Source organism: Haliotis rubra, unplaced genomic scaffold (assembly GCF_003918875.1).
Source record: "Haliotis rubra isolate DU_JTF1 unplaced genomic scaffold, ASM391887v1 Scf369, whole genome shotgun sequence".
In the NCBI taxonomy this organism is placed as follows: Eukaryota; Metazoa; Mollusca; class Gastropoda; order Lepetellida; family Haliotidae; genus Haliotis; species Haliotis rubra.
In genome coordinates, this window is record NW_025767045.1 from 583,008 (window position 1) to 604,788 (window position 21,781).

General features: G+C 43.0%; 1 protein-coding gene across 1 annotated transcript; it reads right to left on the reverse strand.

Moving 5' to 3' along the window:
* Positions 1-1,076: 1,076 nt before the first annotated feature.
* On the reverse strand, positions 1,077-20,456 carry LOC124285783 (tripartite motif-containing protein 45-like). Its single transcript, XM_046722050.1, has 6 exons — positions 20,363-20,456; positions 16,092-18,057; positions 4,225-4,354; positions 3,606-3,720; positions 3,094-3,220; positions 1,077-2,388 (listed from the first exon to the last, which is right to left on the reverse strand). Exons 2-6 carry the CDS (start codon positions 17,488-17,490, stop codon positions 2,252-2,254), a joined length of 1,908 nt encoding a protein of 635 aa, XP_046578006.1. The 5' UTR covers positions 17,491-18,057; positions 20,363-20,456; the 3' UTR covers positions 1,077-2,251.
* Between the last annotated feature and the right edge of the window lie 1,325 nt (positions 20,457-21,781).

A 21,781-nucleotide genomic window follows, 5' to 3' on the forward strand; every position in this document is an offset into this window, starting at 1 on the left:
ATCATGTGGTCGTAACTTTACGAAGTGTAGTCAGAAGTACATACAGCAACAAGATAAAACAAACTAACAATATTCGTCCATATATCGACCAGTCAAACTGTTTTAAATTTGGGAAAGGGACAAAACTGCAGAGGTCTACCAGCACATGTATGGAAACAGATCGACCCGGCTCGGTTAAACTGGTGTCCTCGATATCTGGGCCCTTATTCTCGAAACGTTCATAGCCCTAAGAATTCTTAACTTTGATCGTAGCCAGTGTGTTAAGAATGGGCTTAAGAAGTTCGTAGGGCTACGAACGTTTCGAGAATTGCTAGCCTGTTTCGTTGTTTGCATCTTCAAAGCTGCCCACACATGTAAAATGTCTCGGCAACGGCCCAGAAAGACACTATATTTCAGTATCTTAGATGATTGTTTTGATAATGATTACAATTGTCTCAGACGTTTCTCCATATTCCGATGGTTTATGTTGACAAGGGCGACGCCATGTTTGTTTGTAAAACCTGTGAGTCGTCCCTACATGATTTTTCATATTTGACATACCTCTGTCAGCTTTTGACCCAAACTCAACGGATACCGTTTTTATCCTTTGGCTTTATCTTACCAAGAAACATACCCATTGTATGATAAAGTAGAGTATGATGTATATCTGATATTGCTCAGTAGATGCCAATGTGATATAGTTGTATTTTGGTCAGTTCAGGCCTATGTGGTTGTCGGCGCCTGTGACATTGCTGTCGTATTACCAAGTAGAGGCCATTGTGATAATGCTGTAATACTGCTCACTTGGGGCCTATATGATATAGCTGCTCTATTACTCAATATAGGTAGGTCTGTGTGATATATAGTTGTAATATTGCTCACTTGGGGCCTATCTGATATAGCTGCCCCATTACTCAAAGGAAGTCTGTCTGTGTGACATATAGCTGTAATATTGCTCCCTGGAGGAATATGTGATATAGCTGCCCTATTACTCAATGGAGGTCTGTGCGATTTATAGCTGTAATATTGCTCACTTGGGGCCTATCTGTGTGATATCGTTGTTTTATTGTTTCACAGACAAACAAAACACATATATGTATATTCGTTGACACATTTATTTTTTAACTTGTCTAACAAAAAATAAATGCAAGTTGAAATTCTATTTGTACAAAATATATTTCAATCAGTTGATTGTGTGCTTGGTCATTAATGACTTGTCAGTTCGTGATGATACTCTTTAATCTTGGCAAGTCTCGATGTCACTTGGAACTACCTTTTGTGGCCATAACTCTCTGTCTGCCGGTAGTATGTGGTGATTATCTTGTTGCCCACGCGTCTGACAGAGATGAGTCCGTGTGTTGTCTGTCAGTCATCTTCATAACGCCATCTTTTCGCGTGATCCTGCTTGGTGTCTATCCACAAGCAACGTGATCTGGCTTGTTGTCAATGAGCCTCAGCTGGCTTGGTGTTGGCCGTATGTGGCCTGGCTTAGTATCAGCTTGAGCTAGCTTGGTGTCTGTTGATCGTATCTGGCTGGTCATCCTGAGTCGGCCTGGTGTGTGTCGTCCACTTCACAGCTTGATAAGCTTCCTCAAAGAAGTAGACTTATTTGTGTGACAATCAGCCATGTGGCTTGGTAAGGCTACATCTCTGAGAACAAGATGGATGCCTGATGATCTGATACTGGCTTCTTCCTGTGGCTCTCTGAACAAGGACAGGAGGGCGGCACTTGATAATCCGTGGCTGGCTTTCTCAACCAAGAGTTGCTAGTTTGCCATTTTTTGTTCATATTGTCTTCCATTGTGAGCGCTTGGGCGTGGCCAGGTTTGTCCCTTCATACCTCATAACATTGAGGCGTGGCCAACTTCATGTGGTCATCTGCTCTTAGTACCTGGGCATGGCCAAATTCATTTGACCATGAGCCCTTTGCACCTGGATATGGCCTAGTTAGTGTGGTCATCTGCCACCAGCTTCAGGGCATGGCCAAGTTAGGATGTCATCTGTCCTTAGCACCTGGGCGTGGCCTAGTTAGTGTGGTCATCCGCCCTTAGGACCAGGGCGTGGCCTGTTACTTTGGTCATCTGTCCTTAGCACCTGGGCGTGGCCTAGTTAGTGTGGTCATCTGCCCTTAGCACCAGGGCGTGGCCTGTTAGTATGGTCATCTGCCTTTGGCGCCTGGGTGGAGTGGGCAGGGCGTGGCCAGGTTCCTGTGCTGCTGCTGCTGAACGTGGCAAGTGTGACGAGTGCGTCCCAGAGATCACCCGAGCCTCCTTCATAAGGTGACCTGTCTGAGCGGAGACGGTCTGCTTGTAACAGAGCATTCTGAGTTTTTCGCCATCTTCCCACAGCAGGACCAGTGAGGCCCGCCAGGGTGGTTGCCATGTCCATGCCCACAGCCGGCAAACCCACCTGGAACATCCACAATACATTGTCATATAGCTGTTATTACACCAGTGACTCCTAAATCTTTTGCACAGTACAACACTATTGGTTCTCTCAATGTGAGCAACTGAAATTACTATGGTTTTGCATAAAGACATTACGATCAGTCAATATATATAGTGGTAGCAAAAGGAATTACTCCACTATCTCCAATTATGACAATTGTCACAATAACCCTTTACTTGCTTTAGATCCAACGTAAGTTTTCCCTTAATAAGGCCAACACTGATGTTTCTTACAATACGAGCATCTGAGCTAACTGGTCGTGCATGAAGACATAACTATTGGTTGTTGTAAAGCGGTACAAAAATCCCCCCAAAACTCCACTATCTCCAATTATGACAACTTTCACAATAACTTTATATTTGCTTTAGATCCAGCGTAAATTTTAAGTTAAAACACTGGTGTTTCTTACAATAGAGCATCTGAGCTAACATTGGTCTTGCATAAAGACATAACTATTGGTTGTTGTATAGCGGTATAAAAAAGCCCCGAAAAACTCCATTATCTCCAATTACGACCATTTCCATAACTTGTTGTTTGCATTAGATCCAACTAAAGTACGCAATAAAAAGGACAACCCGCTGTTTTCTTCTTACAATATGAGCAACGGAATTCACTGTTGTCTCGTATACAGACATAACGGTTAGTCGGAATTGAAGCTTAGCTCACCTGGCATTGCCCCTTTGCATCCACATGCAACGTCCCTCTTCCCTCCAGTCTGACAGAAGGTACAGCACTGCCATACACCCTTGTGTTCCCGCCATCTTGCCTTCACGCTGAACTTGAAGGGGCTGTCCTGTAGGGGGACATGTAATTATACATTATTCTATTTATTAAAGATACTTTTATTCAGTTTCAGATGCATGTTTCGCTTGTTTTATAAAAAAAATGAAGTTTCTCCATACATTGGATGAAAGAATAAACCAGTTCATTTCTTGTACCCATAAAATATCCAAACACTTTCAGCATTAAATATATAGGATCGGTATGAATGGCATAAAGCCCTTACAGATACTTTAACCATACAAATATACTATTCAATAGACGTTAAGTAACAACCGATTGTTTTATATGACCACAGTTAATCTACCACAGCAGGGCCGCAGGTTGTAGTTTTACTTGGGCACGGACCATACATATGTGGGCAGTAAGGTCGTGAGTTGAGTCCAAACTTGTCCTACCTTGACGGGCTGCCCATTGACTGCCACGTGCAGGAAGTGCGTGCCCTTCTGTACCGGGGTGAAGGCCAGATGGTGAGTTCCGTCCTTCTTGCAGGAGATGTTCACAGGAATGCTTCTGTGGAGGGAAGAACAGCAATCAGTGTTTACACAATAGTCCAGGTGATGACGGTGAGGTCGACATCGACGTTACGCTCAAGGGCTTACGTATTAGGGTACACTTCATATTCTTGGGTGGGGTGAGGATGGTGAAACTTGGGATTTTTCGATAACATCTCTTCCCAAAAACTGGGGGGAGATCAAATGGTCCTCGAGTATATTTTTTAATGTTTTGTTTTGATGGTTGTTTTGAAACACGCATCCTCCAACGATTATGTCAAAAACGATCCCAAGCCTCGGCCATCTCCCTCTAACTTGGTCTCTCCCTCTAACTTGGTCTCAGGTAAAGTACAGACATTTCGGCTCTGGTATTAGTACGTATTGAAAATGGCAACAGTACCGAAACAACATTTAAAGGATGAAAACATAGATGAATGGGAATTCGTTAGTCAACCCTACGATATTCATTGAAAGTTAATCCGTAAATGAAATGCATCCAGATACGGGCGTCACTTCAACGTACCGGAGGCTTTCGTTCTGGTATATCAGCCACGCTCTCACGTTGACGTCATTTCCATTGTACTGCACGTGCTCCGTGTCCCTCACGGTCAAAATCATCTCCGACTTGTGACCAATCCTCGCTGTACTCAAACCTGGAACAAGATAGTCAGTGTTAGCATAGAATACCGGGTATACAGTAAATTCGCGGCAATATTGGATACAAATGATCTATAGAACTAAGTATGGCCATACACGCAATGCCATAGTAACATAGAAATACAGGGCCCAGTGGGGCCTCCGTGGTAGCACTTCAATCTGTGAGTTGTCTCCCTTTGGTCCTTGATATCAATTCATAGATTTCAGCATGGCATTGCACAAAGAGTTGGCTGGATGGGTAATAATGTGGTACAAGAACTGTGAGTCAGACTAGTTCGATCCCCTGTCCGCTTTATACCAAGTGGGTGGTAGGGTAGCCTAGTGGTTAAAGCGTTCGCTCGTCACGCCGAGTCATCGTATCCCAACTGCGTAGATCGATGCTCATGCTCTTGATCGCTGTATTGTCTTGTCCAGACTCGATTATTTACTGACCGCCATATAGCTGGGGTACTGCTGAGTGCGGCGTTAAACAACAACCAGCTAACCAATCGCCACGCCGAATAGCCGGGTTCGATTCCCCACATGGGTACAATGTATGAAGCCCAATTCTGGTGTCACCGCCGTGATAATGCTGGATCAAACCTAAAAACGGCGTAAAGCTAAACTCGCTCGCTCACTTTAAACCAAGAGTTGTTAACTGATGATACGGCCTGTTAGTCAGGAGATAGGAATTAGAGGAGTAAGGCAAGGACTGTCTGAATGGGAAATTCATGCTAGTCTACCTCAGTAGTTAAGCACTCTAAAGCCGGTATATGCCCGGACAAGTACGAGAAGCCACACGTGCATGCACTTTGCTCTACAAATGCAATAAACTTGATATTGGGACCATATTTCACCTCGCCCCACCGTCAAGAACATGGATTAAGGTTCTGTAAAACCCCACGACGGTGTCAAACAAATCCCCTAACAGTTTCCAACAGTTTGCAACAGCTTCAAACCTTCTAACAATGCTGATAATAATCAGGCCATTAGTTAAAAAATCAACAAAACATTTCCCCTTGTAAAGCAGGCAGTGTTTTTTGCGAACATGTTTGTTGCATTGTACCGAGATGTGTGTTGCCGCGCCAAGAATAGCTGAGTCGAGGAGGTGATGTTATTCCTGTAATGTATACCAGTTGTTGTGTAAACCTGTACGGCGCTGCAAGGAGCTTTGAGATGCTGCTGGAATATGCGTGGGGCCTGACTGCTGAAGCTGATTAAAGACAGCAGTGTGATGAGTACAGCGACATGTGCTTATACACACTTGTAACATGTTGTGTCTGTACACGATGGAATTAATCAAATCTGATTAGCGATCTTGATTATTTTGGGGATATTTTATGTAGTTTTTCTCTTGTTGTTCGTTGTTTAACGCCGCACTCAGCAGTTTCCTAACTATATGAAGACGATAAAGATACACTTTATCGATGACAACTTCTTTATTTCGTGAGTGCGAAGTTAAGTTTCCTGCTTGACCACGATACAACAATCTGTATCGAAACGCCGCACTCACGAAATAAAGAACTTGTTATTATAAAGTCTGTATATATTGTACTTCCCAAATTCTAAAATGCCACTCAAAGCAGTATTATGACGACTGTCTAAATAATCGAGCCTGGGACAGACATTCAAGTCTTTAACATCACGAGGGTCGATCACGGCAATTGGAAGACGATAGCATGCATCAGCAAGCCCGTCCACCCGATCCCCTTAGTCGCCCCTTACAAGTATTGAAAAACGAGGATTGGGGCATAGTTACACATGTGTACAACCAACCGACCCAGCAACACAAGACCTGAGTACATAAACAATGTGTTTATTATTCAGCCACAGAGTGGTGAGTAAATGACGGTCGTCCGTATTTTATAACCTATTCTAGCTACCAAAGATAATCGCTGATTTGCTGATTTAACTGATGGTATAATTGTTATTGTGAACTCGAATTATATCATTTAGTATATCATTGGTGATAAATTTGTATATAGAATTGGCCATTTGGAGTGTGAGTGAGTTTAGTTTTACGCCACACTCAGCAATATTCCAGCTATATGGCGGCGGTCTGTAAAAAATGGAGTCTGGACCAGACAATCCAGTGATTAACAGCATAAGCATCGATCTGCGCAATTGGGAACAGATGACGTGTCAACTAAGTCAGCGAGCCTGACCACCCGATCCCGTTAGTCGCCTCTTACGACAACCATGGGTTACTGAAGGCCAATATTCTAAGCCGGATCTTCACGGTTCTGGCCATTTGGAGCGTGTTACCATGTATAAGTGGCACGCGCAGGATTTGACCAACGTGGAATATAAGCACACTACAGATAAATGTGTTGCACCTTGTATCTGTCAGCTGAAGATACATTGTTCTTGGATTATGTCAAATGTTGATTATATTGTGACCTTTGATAGGTTTTAAGATAGTGGAGTGAGTGAGTGAGTTTAGTTTTACGCCGCACTCAGCAATGTTCCAGCTATATGGCGGCGGTCTGTAAATAATCGAGTCTGTACCAGACAATTCAGTGATCAACAGCATGAGCATTGTTCTACGCAATTGGAATACGATGACATGTGTCAACCAAGTCAGCGAGCCTTACCACCCGATCCCATCAGTCGCCTTTTACAACAAACATGGTTGCGGAAGACCAATTCTAACCCGGATCTTCACGGGTAGGATTATGAATGAGGTAGCTGGTTTTAATATCGCTTTGACCAATTTTAAAGTTATAACACCGTGTGTCAGCTTAATGTGGGAGAGAAACCCGAAGTTGTCAGACCATAGACGTTAACCATATGGCGAAACCCACTATGGCGCTGACAAAAACACAAAATTGTGAAGATCAGGCGATAAAGTGTTCCTAGCAGAACCCAGATTAATCCCTGACAATATACACCCAGTTATAACAAACAAGTGTACGGTGTAAAGTGTTATTGCCAATTACAGGAGATGTTTACCTTCTCACATTTATATCACATATCCAACATACTTGATATACCTTATATCACCCAGGAATCCCAGTGTATATATGCTACATTCCACACATAGCGTCAAACCACATGGGTATCACATTATATAGACACGGGTCTTTCCGTAATGAGACGGATCAGTTGGGGTACATGGCGTCTAGACGGGCACTAGGGTGCTGGCATTCGTGGGGCGATCAGTGTCAAATATTCATGAAGATATTCATGAGTTTAATTTCACCATGACGTCCGGTATGTCACCGTGTAGAATTTCAGAGCAATTAATTCAGTATCACAAACACCACGAAGCTGTTTTTCTAGCAATATTCCAGCAATGTCATGGACGGTACAACAGAAATGAGCTTCACACATAGTACCCTAGTCTGTCTCACAGTCCATGAACCGTATCATTTTCCCTAACGCCCAGCCCTTCCTGCTATGCTGAAGTTCAAAATGAAGCAAGTCTAGATTTCCTCAGGTTTTGTATCTCCCTTCTCCTTTTCAATTAAAAAGGCGTTTTATGTTTCTATCAAAATTATATACATGTATATATATGTTCAGAGACTAAGCAGTCTAATAGTACCCAGCTTGAGAATCGAACTCGGGTCTTCGGCGTTACGAGCGAACGCTTTAACCACTACAGATTGTTCAGCTTGACCTGAGTTACTCTACATATGCATGACCCGGGAGGTCAAAAGGCACAAACGGCAGGTCAAGTTAACTTCATTAAAAAGGGGAGCAGAGGTTATTAATGCCTAAAAGCCCGAATCGGAAACATTAAACTATCTCTAGCTTCCTTTTTAAAGAAAGTTAGGACATTGCTGACGATTTCTCGACACTGAGATGTCAAACGGCGACCTTGTCTCGGCTGTTGACAATGAACTGACAAAGGTGCACCCCTTCACAATAATAGACCCAACCAGTTGTGACAAGGTCACGCGATGCATTAGTATTCACTAGATCAGGTCAAGCTGAACAAGCTGTAGGTTACCCCACAACCCCACAACCATTAAAGGTCTGATGTTTAAAAATACACCAAAATAAGTTCCCTGTTTGAAGGTTAGATTGGTTATTCAAGACCATGGTTGGTTGTAATTAGAAGTAGAGCATTCCCTCCGCTGAACGCAGCCTCGCTGACTGATAATTAGGGTTGTTAACCTTACTGTGCTCTTTCTGTTGTAAACTGACAACACTAAGAAGACGTGAGCGTTGCGGGAAACAATGGCTAATAGAATATGTTATCTCACATTGTTTGTTACAGCTGTCTTGTTGAGTCGTAATGTAAGCTTGCCTAGACAAACATATGCTAAGCCGTGGCTGAAGATGATTAATATCCTCGAGGAAATCATCATCATCATCATCATCATCATCATCATCATCATCATCATCATCGCCACTACCACCATCATCGCCACCCACCATGATATATAACAAATACATAATAACTTGGTTTGTACCATCCTCCTCCTCATCATCATCATCGTCATCATCATCATCGCCACCACCACCATCATGAGCCCCTGTGATATATAACCAATACATAATAACTTGGTTTGTACCATCCTCCTCCTCCTCCTCCTCATCATCCTCATCATCATCATCATCATCCTCCTCCTCCTCATCATCATCATCATCATCATCATCATCATCATCATCATCTTCTTCTTCGTCGTCGTTATCACATTAGGTGTCCAGAAACCTATGAATCCCAAATTCGCCCCGATTCTATTTCTAGGTTTGCCAGCACCATTTGCGGACTTCACCAAAGTAGTCATACATATAGATAGGTCTAAGACATATTTCGTCCCACACCAAGATGTCACGTCATGGTGTAAACGACATACTGTTCAAGGCGGTGATAAACCAATGAACCCAGTCACTCAAATCTACCATCATTAACATAGGCATCTACTGCTGACAGAGACAGTGACAACTCGTAAGTATGTGATGATACAAGACAATAAACAATACCTGGCACAAGGTAAACGTAAACCATTGGCGGATCGGGGGTGGGGTGGTGTTTCAGAGAAGGGGGGATCCGACACCCCACCACCCACCCCTCTTTTGAAAATGACTAAAGCCCACATTCAAGTTAATGTTTTGCATTGGCGGAGCCAAGGTAGGGCTCAAAGGGGTTCGAACCCCCTGAACCATCCCCCTCTCCCCCTTCGGAAGTTCCTGGATCCGCCTATGTAAACGCACTCGCTCATTCACACAATCACCAAACTAAGCACATGAACGTCTTGTTTTGACTACTGCGGCTACTTCCACGTCCAAACTCCACGACGCCTACAGCAACACAATGCATCACTATCTCATATCTTCATCTCACGATGTTAACACGATTTAACATGGATCAACTCTCTCTGACCCTTGACGTATCGCAGAACTAACATCTCTCTTACTGTGACCCGTCCCGACCAGCTGGAGAAGACCATCAGATGTACTCACTAAGAGGGCTAATTTTAGCCACGGAAACATTTGGTGATGTGAATTTCAGTACACCAGCTGGCATACAATTTGCAACGTAAGTTATGTTCCAGATACCAAACCGCTGCGCTGCCTTTTTAACGCATTTGGTAAATTGCCCGGAAGTTTTTCACATATAAACAGGCACTACCCATGTAGCTAAATTGATTATTTGCGGAAGTACCTCAATTGATAAACCGGAAATCATACCTGGCACAGGTGGGAAATTAGTCTAATGGATCCATTCACCCGCGGGGATTCCGGGCAGAATATGGTCAAAGTAAAACTCCTTGTCGCCAGAGTTCTCTAAAAGGGAGATCTATTTCTTGACCACAGGCTCGATAAAACAGTTTCCTACCACAGAGTATGGTTTATTCAAGTAACCATTCGTTAAAATGATCAAACACCTTGAAGTTGTTAAAAAATCTTAGTCCTTTGTGTTTAACGAGGCACTCAGCAATATTCCAGTTCTATAGCCAGCCTACCGACCACAGGTAAATACTGAAATCTGGACCAGACATTCGCCACGTTTTTAAACACCGAGGTATATTTAAGTCAGATAGGACACCTGCATATGCGATTTATCACTCGTGTTCCCCTTAACCCCGAGATGGAGCAGGATATAGCAGGTACTAGCTGTAGGTATTGTTGATATCTCACATGATCATGTTTATCTCACACTAACAGAAACAAATGGTCTACAGAAACGGGCACACATGACACTGAGGTCTCACGCATGTATTTACCAAGGGGCCGTCATTATACGCAAACACTCGATAACAAAACGCAGCCATGGAATGTAGGCAATCATAAAACACTTTTTTCACTCATGGAATAGTACTTTACACACCACCGATGATATATTCATGTTATTAAGCGTGATGTGCTTTCAAACTAACATGCCTGCGTAACTTCCCATGAACAAATAATTTAAAACCACAACTCAGAAACGAAACGAAACAGCTAATTTACGGGCATGCCTGTTGCATGTCTGATACGCGCGCTGTGAGTCACAAGAAAGCTCATTATATGCATGCTGGTATGCTCTATTTCCGTGTTGTGCGACGAAGAGATTCCTAGTTTTTAGAACAACCCGGGCTTCTTCTACGGTGTGGTTTGTGAGTGTGTGTGTGTGTGTGGTGGGGAGGCCATGGGATAATTCCAGTATCCAAGTTTTTTCTGTGTTTATTTTTCACACTGAAGGCACAAGTTGGGCTCCTCATATAAACAGAGTTTGTGAAACCCAGTAAGTGTTGTTTAAAAACGCGACTAGCAGCATAATGCCTAAGTCACTCACTCACTCACCCATAGCCTGTTAGTAAAGAGATGCGCGCGGCCTCTCCTCACCTTTGACCTGGTATACTCCCGCGGCTGAGGGAGCGTTTAACAAACAAACAAACAGAACAATTTTGTTTCCACAAACAAACAAATAGTTATTGTTCAAGGGTATAAAGTCATCAGTACTCTGGTGCTCGCTAAGTAAGTAAAACACACCCGCAGATAGCCTGCTTGCATCGTGTTCCAGCGAATTGACATAACCGACGCTGATACTTTGTATCAACTCATTCTGTACACTCTGTTGTCTTTAAAGTTTCACAATATAACGGGGAACTGAACGCGTTTTGTCTACACACGTTGGTCTGTGAACATGTTAAAATGCCGCCTTAAGGATTATACACTTTTAGTTGATATTTGATTGTCCAGGGGCCAGTATACAAAGCTTTCGGAACCCTAGGACTGCCGTGTCCATGTGAGGAGTAGAACCCGGTCTTCGGTGTGACGAGTGAACGCTTTAACCACTAGCCTACCCCATCGGCCACCAACATAACACATGCGCATAACACACATACGCACGCAAGCACGAACTCGCGCATGCACAAGGAGTGTGCTCTTGTTGCTGTCATGTATTGGGTTTGGTAATCGTTATTGAAACTGTCAGTGTTCGATGAGGCGCAACTAACCCAGTCCCCGAGTCAACAAAAGCTGGACCGCCTGTAAAGATCTGGCGCGCCATTGATAGTGGCCCTATAAGCAACAAACAAACAAATATATGCTAAGCTTCCGTTACTTGGGGACAACCTTACCAAGAAATCCCCACGAGGAATTAACAAAAATCCCCAAGGGTCACGAAACCCATCTATGGTCGTATCATTAACTATAGATATATATTTGACTCTGAAATGTACATATTTTACAGAAGAAAAACTGTTCATGAAAAATAATAATAACATTTTAATGGAAAGGAGCCCAGAGATTTTCTTCATTTTCAGAGACAACCAAATCCACAAAGCGATAATTTCTTGATAATTTCTTGAAATTCTCACCAATTACTGCTGAAAGATTCTTTCCTTCCTGATAACCGCTGTGTTGTTCATTTCCTGAAGATATGACAAGTGGATGTGACAGGAAATCTAGACTTGCCACATTTTCTAGACTTGCATGGGCTTTCTTGGATGTATTCACCATGCTTGTTCTTACAATGTAGGCTTGTTGCTCGTGTTCTGAATTGTAAATATTGTAAGAAGCCCATTTTTCAAATTCTTAAAAGTATTGGGATGTTGTATTGTGTATATGGAAACTTGCTTTTGAGTGTGACTTTGGGTTAATGATGGTCGCCATATGGCTGAAATATAATGCCGATGCGACGTAATCTCAACTCACTCACTCGCTCACTCATACAAACATGCATTTAGATATTGCTTCAAAGTCTATTTCGGCTGTAGGGGCTGTGGGGTAGCCTAGTGGTTAAAGTGTTCGCTCCTCACACCGAAGACCCGGGTTCTATTCCCCACGTGGATATAATGAGTGAAGCCCATTCATGGTGTCCCCACCGTGATATTGCTAGAATATTGCTAAAAGCGGCGTAAAACTAAACTCACTCACTCGCTTTTTGGCTGCCTTTACAGACGGTAGCCCAGTCTCTCGTCACGCTTAGAACTTTACGTTAGCCATCATATCGATTCACTCCAGCTAATGAGCAGCTAAAAGTCGGAGAGTTATTTCCTTTACACAGAATGAAGAGAGCTATGTACGTCAACAGAGCTTTTTACCCACACACGATTCCTAATTTCCCTATTCAACACACATTGCTACATCGCACCCATACCGCTAAATGCACAAAGTACCGTTATAAATGCACATAATATTTGCACCGTCTGCCTTCATGATATTCTTTTATAGCTAATTAAGCCGTGTATTCCTGTGTGAAAGTTCATCCCACGGTTGTTCTGGGGGCGCGTGTGTGTGAGACTCGGCATGCAACAACTTAGGGGAGGTTATGGCGAGGGAGCAATTACGTGCATCTGAAATAGGCATAAGTACACGCACGTGCACGAAAATAGACCACTCTTGTGCGAGGTCAGCATTCCAGGTGAATGTGCATTAGCTTGTTTCACAAGTGGTTCGGTTCGTTCTGTGTTGCAAAACCGAAAACCATAATTGTACGCTGCAAGGTTGTACTCTGCAAATGAACTAATTTACAATATGCGAATTTCATTTAATTCTAAAATCCTAACAATTTCTCCAAACTTAAAAAAACTGTGCTCATCTGCGGGCACATGCTGTTTGAAATCCCTAATTATGGAAACAGTGTGTGTCTGAAGAAGTGTAACCTACACGGTCGTTATTATTACAAGACATCTGATCTAGCACAAGTATGTACCTATTTGTATATAATGAGACCTCAGCAATCCGGACCGTGTTCGTCCAGACGCCACGACTAATCACATTAAAGAAGGTCTATATTTACAGGGACATTATCCAGTGTATCATATATCCTTTCTATCATGAGTGAATGAGTAAGGTTTTACGCCGCTTTTAGCAATATTCCATCAATTTCACAGGGGACACCAGAAAAGGGCTTTACAAATTGTACCTATGTGGGGAATCGAACCCGGGTCTTCAGCGTGACGAGCCAACGCTTTAACTACTAGACTACCCCACCGCCCCCTTTCTATCACGATAAAGACCCTGGACCCATTCTCCATTATGGCTTTGTTTTGGTCCAGATTCGGTCGACTCAGCTCGCAAACTAGTCATCCGATCCAGATTTACTGTCCATATTTACGGAGGACCCTTGAGGATTTTTGTTAATTCCTCGTGGGGATTTCTTGGTAACGTTGTCCCCAAGTAACGGAAGCTTAGCATATATTTGTGTGTTTGTTGTTTATAGGGCCACTATCAATGGCGCGCCAGATCTTTACAGGCGGTCCAGCTCATTGTTGCTTGGGGACTGGGTTAGTTGCGCCTCATCGAACACTGACAGTTTCAATAACGATTACCAAACCCAATACATGACAGCAACAAGAGCACACTCCTTGTGCATGCGCGAGTTCGTGCTTGCGTGCGTATGTGTGTTATGCGCATGTGTAATGTTGGTGGCCGATGGGGTAGCCTAGTGGTTAAAGCGTTCGCTCATCACGCCGAAGACCCGGGTTCGATTCTCCACATGGGTAAAGTCCGTTTGATTTCATTTGAGACCGATGAATTGCTCACAAACACAAAATCTAATAATTGCAACAAAACCAAATTTTGCACAGTCACATGAAATCGGCAGACCAACTCTGATGATTTGTCTGATAATTTTGGACACCCGAATAAAAAGTTGTTTAACAAACGATCATTATTTTGTTGTCACTTTTCGCTATTTGTTTTTGGCGAGAGGCGACCACTTACTGGTAGAACAGCCAGGTGTGCGAGTTGCATGTGTGAAACTGAAATCTACAGATGCTTGTTGATTACCTGGGTGTTCTATCAGTTCATTAAAATATTAAAGCGTTGTGATGTTGATTACAAAACATGTGATATGACTTTACAGATAGCTTAGAAGTGAAAATTAGTCATCAGCAACCCATGCTTGTCGTAAGAGGCGACTAACGGGATCGGGTGGTCAGGCTTGCTGACTTGGTTGACACATGTCATCGTATCACAATTGCGTAGATCGATTCTTCTGATATTGATCACCGGATTGTCTGGTCCAGACGCGATTATTTACAGGCCGCTACCATAGCTGGAATATTACTGAGTGCGGCGTTATACAAAAACAACAACTCATGCTAAACTTCCTCATGGGGAAGGGCAATATATAAATCAGTCTCACACCAAGTATGGACCGCGATGCCCCCTCCGTATCCACCCTCCATCCCCTACCATCACCTTCCCCTGCTTAATAACCAGGGAGACCGTGTCGACCTCTTGTCATAATATTCCATATGTTCCTTTACCCTAGACGTACTGTACAGTGAGATGTTGCATAGCTGTGGTGAAGACCCCGGTGTGCGTAAGCGAGGAGTGTTGATATTAGGTCCTTGTGTAAAGGCTTGTTGTGTTTATCTTATGTGGCAACTGACGAAATATACGAGTAAGAAAATAAAGAAAGGTGAGGGCGTCTCAAAATACACCAGAAGAAAATATCAGCAATATATGCAATATACAAGCACGCGGTATTGGCCAATAGCATTGGCTTCAAAAAGCATGGATCCGCGTCTTATGTTAGAAAAGACAACACGAAAAGATTACCTGCCCAACTGAATTGTACGACCTATACAATCAATTGTTCGTTGAACTTATCAGAAAATGATTTGTAGAACTGTACGACCAGTCATCCCTTAAATTGTACAACCAATCATTTCTTGAAGTATACAAGTCATCAACTTTACGAGCAATTAACCGGTGAACTGTGCAGCCAACGATTATTTAAACTATACGATTCAATACATTACACAAACAATGGTACAGTAAGCTACTAACCCAACTAGTCACTGAATTCTACTTTCTATGATCAAGACAACAAGACAACCATGATTCGTTGAATTATACGGCCAATGATTCACTGGACTATACGGCCAGTGATTAGTTGAACTATACGGCTAGTCTGTCTCAGTCCCTGAACCACATTAATTTCCCTACTGCCAAGCCCTCTCTGCAGTGCTACAGCCCTAAATAAAGCAAGTCTAGATTTCCTCAGGTTCTGAATCTCTGGTCTCCCTAGGGCTCCTTTTCAATATAAATGGGCTTGTTTGTTACTATCAAAATTATATATATTCAGAGACTAAGCCTTAGTCTACTATACGGCCAATGATTCTGTGAACTATATTGATTCGTTGAACATGAACAGACAGTGATTCGTTTAACTATATGGCCAATGATTCCCTAACCAGACCATCAATGGCTCCTTGTACAGGACAGACAATGATTCGTTAAACTAGACAATTAGATATATGTTGTCGAGAGAACCAGTGATTCGTTGAACTACACAGCCAATGATTCATTGTGGCATATAACCACTGTGGACATGTATCATTATCTAATCTAAACACGACTTACCATCACCGTCGACTGTCGACTGGGCAGCGGTCACTTGTCGAGACACCACCTTGCCGTACATCTGGAAGTCGTTGATGACGTCCGCTTTCTCCTCGGGACTGAACCTCAGGAAATCGTTGATCTTGGACTTCGGATCAACCGGGAGTGAGTTCAGACGGTTCAGACGCCCAGTAATCAGCTTCTTGACGGTCAGTATCTCCAGATCTGAACCCGTGTCAATCAGTTCAGACACAAGTTTACAGGTCTCTCCAACCTCTCCCTTCGAATCCTTCAGGTGCAGTTCAGTCACGTTCAGACTCCGTTCCTTGTCCCTGACCAGTGAGTCTATCTGACCAATCAATGCCTGTCTGTGTTTCTCGATAGCTTGGATGTAATTGTCCATGAACTTGTTAATCTCAGATTCCACCTGTTTCGCTCGCGTCCGAATCTTGTCTTTTAGAGTAGAGACAGTTTTAAGACGCGCTTCAACAGCATTGACTTTGGGAACGACGTTTTTGATGAGAAGCTGCAGCGAGTCCATCTCCGTACGAAAGAGTTCTGGCGACACAAACTGACACTGGTGATCCCTGTGGTCGAGAACTACACAGTCCCGGCATACGACCTCGTCACAGCTTGAGCAAAACAGTTTCAGTTCTTCAGATGTATGTTTGGGACAAAATATTTGACGATGAATACTTTTTCTCTTCCCGTCCGCATTTGCGGATTCGTTCACGCTGACGAGGCGATGACTCTTGGTTCGTCGCTGTCGTCGGTGGGCCTGTTCGCAGTAGGAGCACAGACTTTCGGAGCACTCCACACACCGCACTCGTACCACCGACCCTTCTGTGAGATCGACACAGGAATCACAGAACTGGGGTATGTTGTTGTTTATGTTCTGCAAGCAATCCTCAGCCAACTTTCTTTCAACCACATGATTCCGAGGTAATTCACTGACGTCCGTTGCAATTTCAACTTCTCTTAGACAATCGGGGCACAAAATCATTCGTTTCTTGTGATAGTAAGTATCGTCTGTTCTACCGTCTGCTGAATCGAAAGACGGCTGATCTAAACTCGCAGCAGACGACAACACCTTCGCGCTTGATAGCTCCTCCCTTTCACCCGAATCATTCAAATCAGGGCAGTTAATGGGGTACGTTCGTAATCCGGAGATACACTCGGAACAAAACGTATGAAGACACGGGAGAATCCGTGGATTCACGAACCTTTGGGTACACGATGTGCAGACAAGTTTGGGCGAAATGCGTGCACATTTGCTTGTTTCATCCACGTTGGCCTCCATGCTAACCTTACTGTTAAATGCGTACTGTTCCACGAAACCGCTCAGCTGTTCTGAATAGGAAATACGCGAGTCGTCTGCCGCTACCTGTAGCACGTGGGGTGATCCACCAGCCGCTTCCATTGGGAGGTTATGTAGCCGTCTGCTCCAAACCAAACACGCTGTACAGAATACAAGCAAATCCTCCACTCAAAGAGCTTAGTCGGTGCTAACGAATCTCCCTCTGCTTTAGAGATGAAATAGTTTCGTTCTCAGTCCGTAATGCTTACGGAACTTGTACTGTGTACGCTTCACGGAAGTGGGTATGAACTAAAGTAGACCTGGACACACCTGCTGATTTAACTGTCGTCTGCTTATTCATACGGTTGTCAGACGAGTTCACGTAATATGAAAATAGAACAATTTCAATAGCAGACTACGTCCACACCTGGTGACACCGAGTGCTCTGTTAATGAATGACCCGTGTCGTCTTGATCAGTTACGTGTCTCACTCAATGAGCGTTGAACGACTGAGTGATCGCCTTTCGCTACAATGGGTGTTGATTACGTCGTCTGCCACCGACGTCCCGATCTACATCTACATCAATCAGTTGTCCCGTACTCTTATCAGTGTCAGTGCTCGTCCTGTACACAATCAGCAGCAGCCTGCAGCAGTGACAGATCCGCTTGGCTTCTGAGGGGCTTCTTGTCCTAAAATAGACGTAAATGGGTTATTAATACATGGTGTTGAGATGTGATTATAATGGTAATCTCTGGACACGCTGTGGGATGTTAGTGACAGGTATAAATATAATCACAAGTGAGAACAGTGGGAAGCAAATAAATATAGCTATCAAATGCACATATCACTCGCAAACATATATACCACACATCAAATGAAAAATATGGATTTAGATCAGACTCGATTATTTACAGACTTCCGCCATGTAGCTGGAATAGTGCGGCGTTAAGCAGCAAGCAGAAAACTTAATAGCCTCTGCATGTGACATGACGTCTTTCTCTGTGCACGTAGAGCATGGTATTAAAATATGCATGCTATAGTATTACATAAACATAAATGAAAATTGGTAAGTACATAGTGAACTTAGATTGATTTGTATTGCCGAAATATTTGCGGTACTGTTATTCAGTTGTGCTTGGTCCTTGAAGTTTGCTGTGTGTCTGATAATGTGTTCAACTTACATTACCTTGTGATTGTTTGGTCAAATCCGGGTTTCAAGCATATACTGTCTACTGCTGACAGTTCACTTATACAATTACCTGGCTGAAATTTGCACTTTCTGCGCACATCCGCCTTCCACACACTGACACAGTACAACAGACCTCATGTATAACAGGACCGCCTCCGTGGTGTAGTGGTTAGAGTGTCCGCCCGGAGAGCGGAAGGTCGCGGGTTCGATCCCCGACCGCGTCATACCAAAAGACGTTAAAATATGGTACTTGTTGGTCCCTGCCTGGCGCTCGGCATTAATGGGTACAACAAGAACTGGTCGGCTCGAAGTCAGTATAATGTGTCTGAGTGGGGTATTCATGCTTCACTGCGACATGGTATCTCAGTGAGCTAGCACTATAAAACAGCTTCAGTCTGGGCTAGTACAAGCAGCCACACATACACACACACGCATGCACGTCGTCATATGAGCGAAATATTCTCAAGCACGACGTTAAACCCAATCTCACCTCACATACACCTCGGACTCGAGGTCAAGTCGACTTAAAAGCATACACGGGGCGAGGCTAATGCTTAGTCTGTGACTACATATCAGATTGACCGAAACATATTATTCCATTTAAATTGAAAAGGAGACCCAGTGAGATGGGAGATTCGGGGCTGAAATCTAATCTTGCTTCATTTTGGGCCTTTACATTGCAGAAAAGACTTGGAGGAAGAAAAACTAACGTGTTCCAAGGACTGAGACGGACTGACATGAAACATTCCTGTATCGCTCTTCCTTGGAACTTGAAGCTATTGGGAAGGAATACCTCTTTCGCGTCTGAATGGGTTTTTCGCATGACTGATACATTCACAGTGATTTATTGATCCCGGCATGGTACCTACACTATATTTATTCATTATCTATCACGCTTAAGGCATGTGACGTTCAGAATGAACACAGTACGGTAGTCTGGCGTCAAGCGCTTCACAAAGGTATAGTCAAAGTGCGAGACAAAATCACGCCAATCTACGGATCAGTTAGCCTTTATTGTGCGTTCTCAGATCCTTGCGGAACATATAACCTTTAGCCTATAATTACAACTCGTTATCTTTATATACTGTAAATGTTCCAATAATATAACGAATACTACGATAATACTACTAAAAGCTTAATAAAATAAGTAAACGCCGGTTTTGTGAAACGGTTTAAACGCGTATTTAGATGTTACTATATGATCATATGTGTCATAATTACTTTACGACAGAATTATTGTTATTTTTCACATACACGTGAATGTAATCATTTCTTCACTCAATATTTGAAATCCCTTTGAGGTCCTTTTAAAAAGTATTCCGATCACGCCCGCTGATTTATGTAAAGACAGTTGTCGAATTACATGAACAATCTTCGACTATGACGTCATCTCTAGTGTGATGTCATTTCGACCATACGTCACAATAAGATTTCGAACGACGTGAACAATGAAGTCAGGATGACCTAAACAAGGGACAATACTCGGAAGAGGTTTAAGAACTGATTGTTTGTGTTCAACTGGCCTATCACAGCTTCATGGGGTAGTATTCTCGTACACACCTGCATATATTTGAATCTGCACGACACGAACCTAGCTGATGGGTTCATACACAACTGGAACAAAATACGCCTTAATACACCCCTTACCCCATCTGTTTGTCCGAGTTCATCTAACAGTCGGAGAGCAGTGTTCAACCCAGCAGATGTGCAGTTCTGAATGCCCATGATAAACGTCTCCGAAGAATCAGAAAATATCTAGAGCATTTTAATTCGTATAGGACAGTCATAGGGAGAGAGCGACTTACCTTGAACACTGTATCTTCTGTGTAGTGGCAGATCGTATCGAGTGTCTACCACTGCTTCAAGCTTCATATTACCTCCCCTCACCGCGTGGCAAATTTATGTTTACGAATACGTTTACGAATACAAGTACTGCTCAACCTGTTTGTGAAAACCAAGCACAGTCAACCCTGGCTGGAGTGGATCGACAGGTGATGCGGCGTCAGTACAAACACACGCCTTCCAATTTTGGAGAGACGATAGTTCATGGTCCGGTCAGTTTGAGTTACCTGTAATCACTGCGGCGTTCCCGCGGGGAGGCTGACACACCTGCGATAGAATTTCACGGCTGGCTGGATGTCCAGGGTGATTATTCTTTGTCATGGAGGGGAATTCCACACCTCATGTGACCAGTCATAACTGCTGCGACAGACCAATGTGATATAACTGTAATACTGTTGACTACAGACCAGTGTGATAGAACTGTATTACTGTTGACTACAGACCAATGTGATAGAACTGTATTACTGTTGACTACAGACCAATGTGATAGAACTGTATTACTGTGATATAACGGTATTACTGTTGACGACAGACCAATGTGATAGAACTGTATTACTGTTGACTACAGACCAATGTGATAGAACTGTAATATTGTTGACTACAGGCCAGTGTGATATAACGGCATTACTGTTGACTACAGACCAATGCGATAGAACTGTAATACTGTTGACTGCAGACCAGTGTGATATAACTGTAATACTGTTGACTACAGACCAATGTGATATAACCGTAATACTTTTGACTACAGACCAGTGTGATAGAACTGTATTACTGTTGACTACAGACCAATGTGATAGAACTGTAATACTGTTGACAACAGACCAATGTGATAGAACTGTATTACTGTTGACTACAGACCAATGTGATATAACTGTATAACTGTTGACTACAGATCAATGTGATAGAACTGTATAACTGTTGACTACAGACCAATGTGATAGAACTGTAATACTGTTGACTGCAGACCAGTGTGATATAACTGTAAGACTGTTGACTACAGACCAATGTGATATAACCGTAATACTTTTGACTACAGACCAGTGTGATATAACTGTAATACTGTTGACTATAGACCAATGCAATAGAACTGTATTACTGTTAACAACAGACCAATGTGATAGAACTGTAATACTGTTGACAACAGACCAATGCAATAGAAATGTATTACTGTTAACAACAGACCAATGTGATAGAACTGTAATACTGTTGACAACAGACCAATGCAATAGAAATGTATTACTGTTGACTACAGACCAATGTGATAGAACTGTATTACTGTTGACTACAGACCAATGTGATATAACTGTATAACTGTTGACTACAGATCAATGTGATAGAACTGTATAACTGTTGACTACAGACCAATGTGATAGAACTGTATT

Excerpts from the sequence above, each read along its gene's own strand:
- LOC124285783 (XM_046722050.1), bottom strand. The coding sequence starts at position 17,490 with ATGGAAGCGGCTGGTGGATCACCCCACGTGCTACAGGTAGCGGCAGAC. Across the intron at positions 3,721-4,224 it reads TACCAGAACGAAAGCCTCCG|AAGCATTCCTGTGAACATCT; the intron begins GTACGTTGAAGT and ends TTCCCTCCACAG. Across the intron at positions 2,389-3,093 it reads ATGCAAAGGGGCAATGCCAG|GTGGGTTTGCCGGCTGTGGG; the intron begins GTGAGCTAAGCT and ends TGGATGTTCCAG.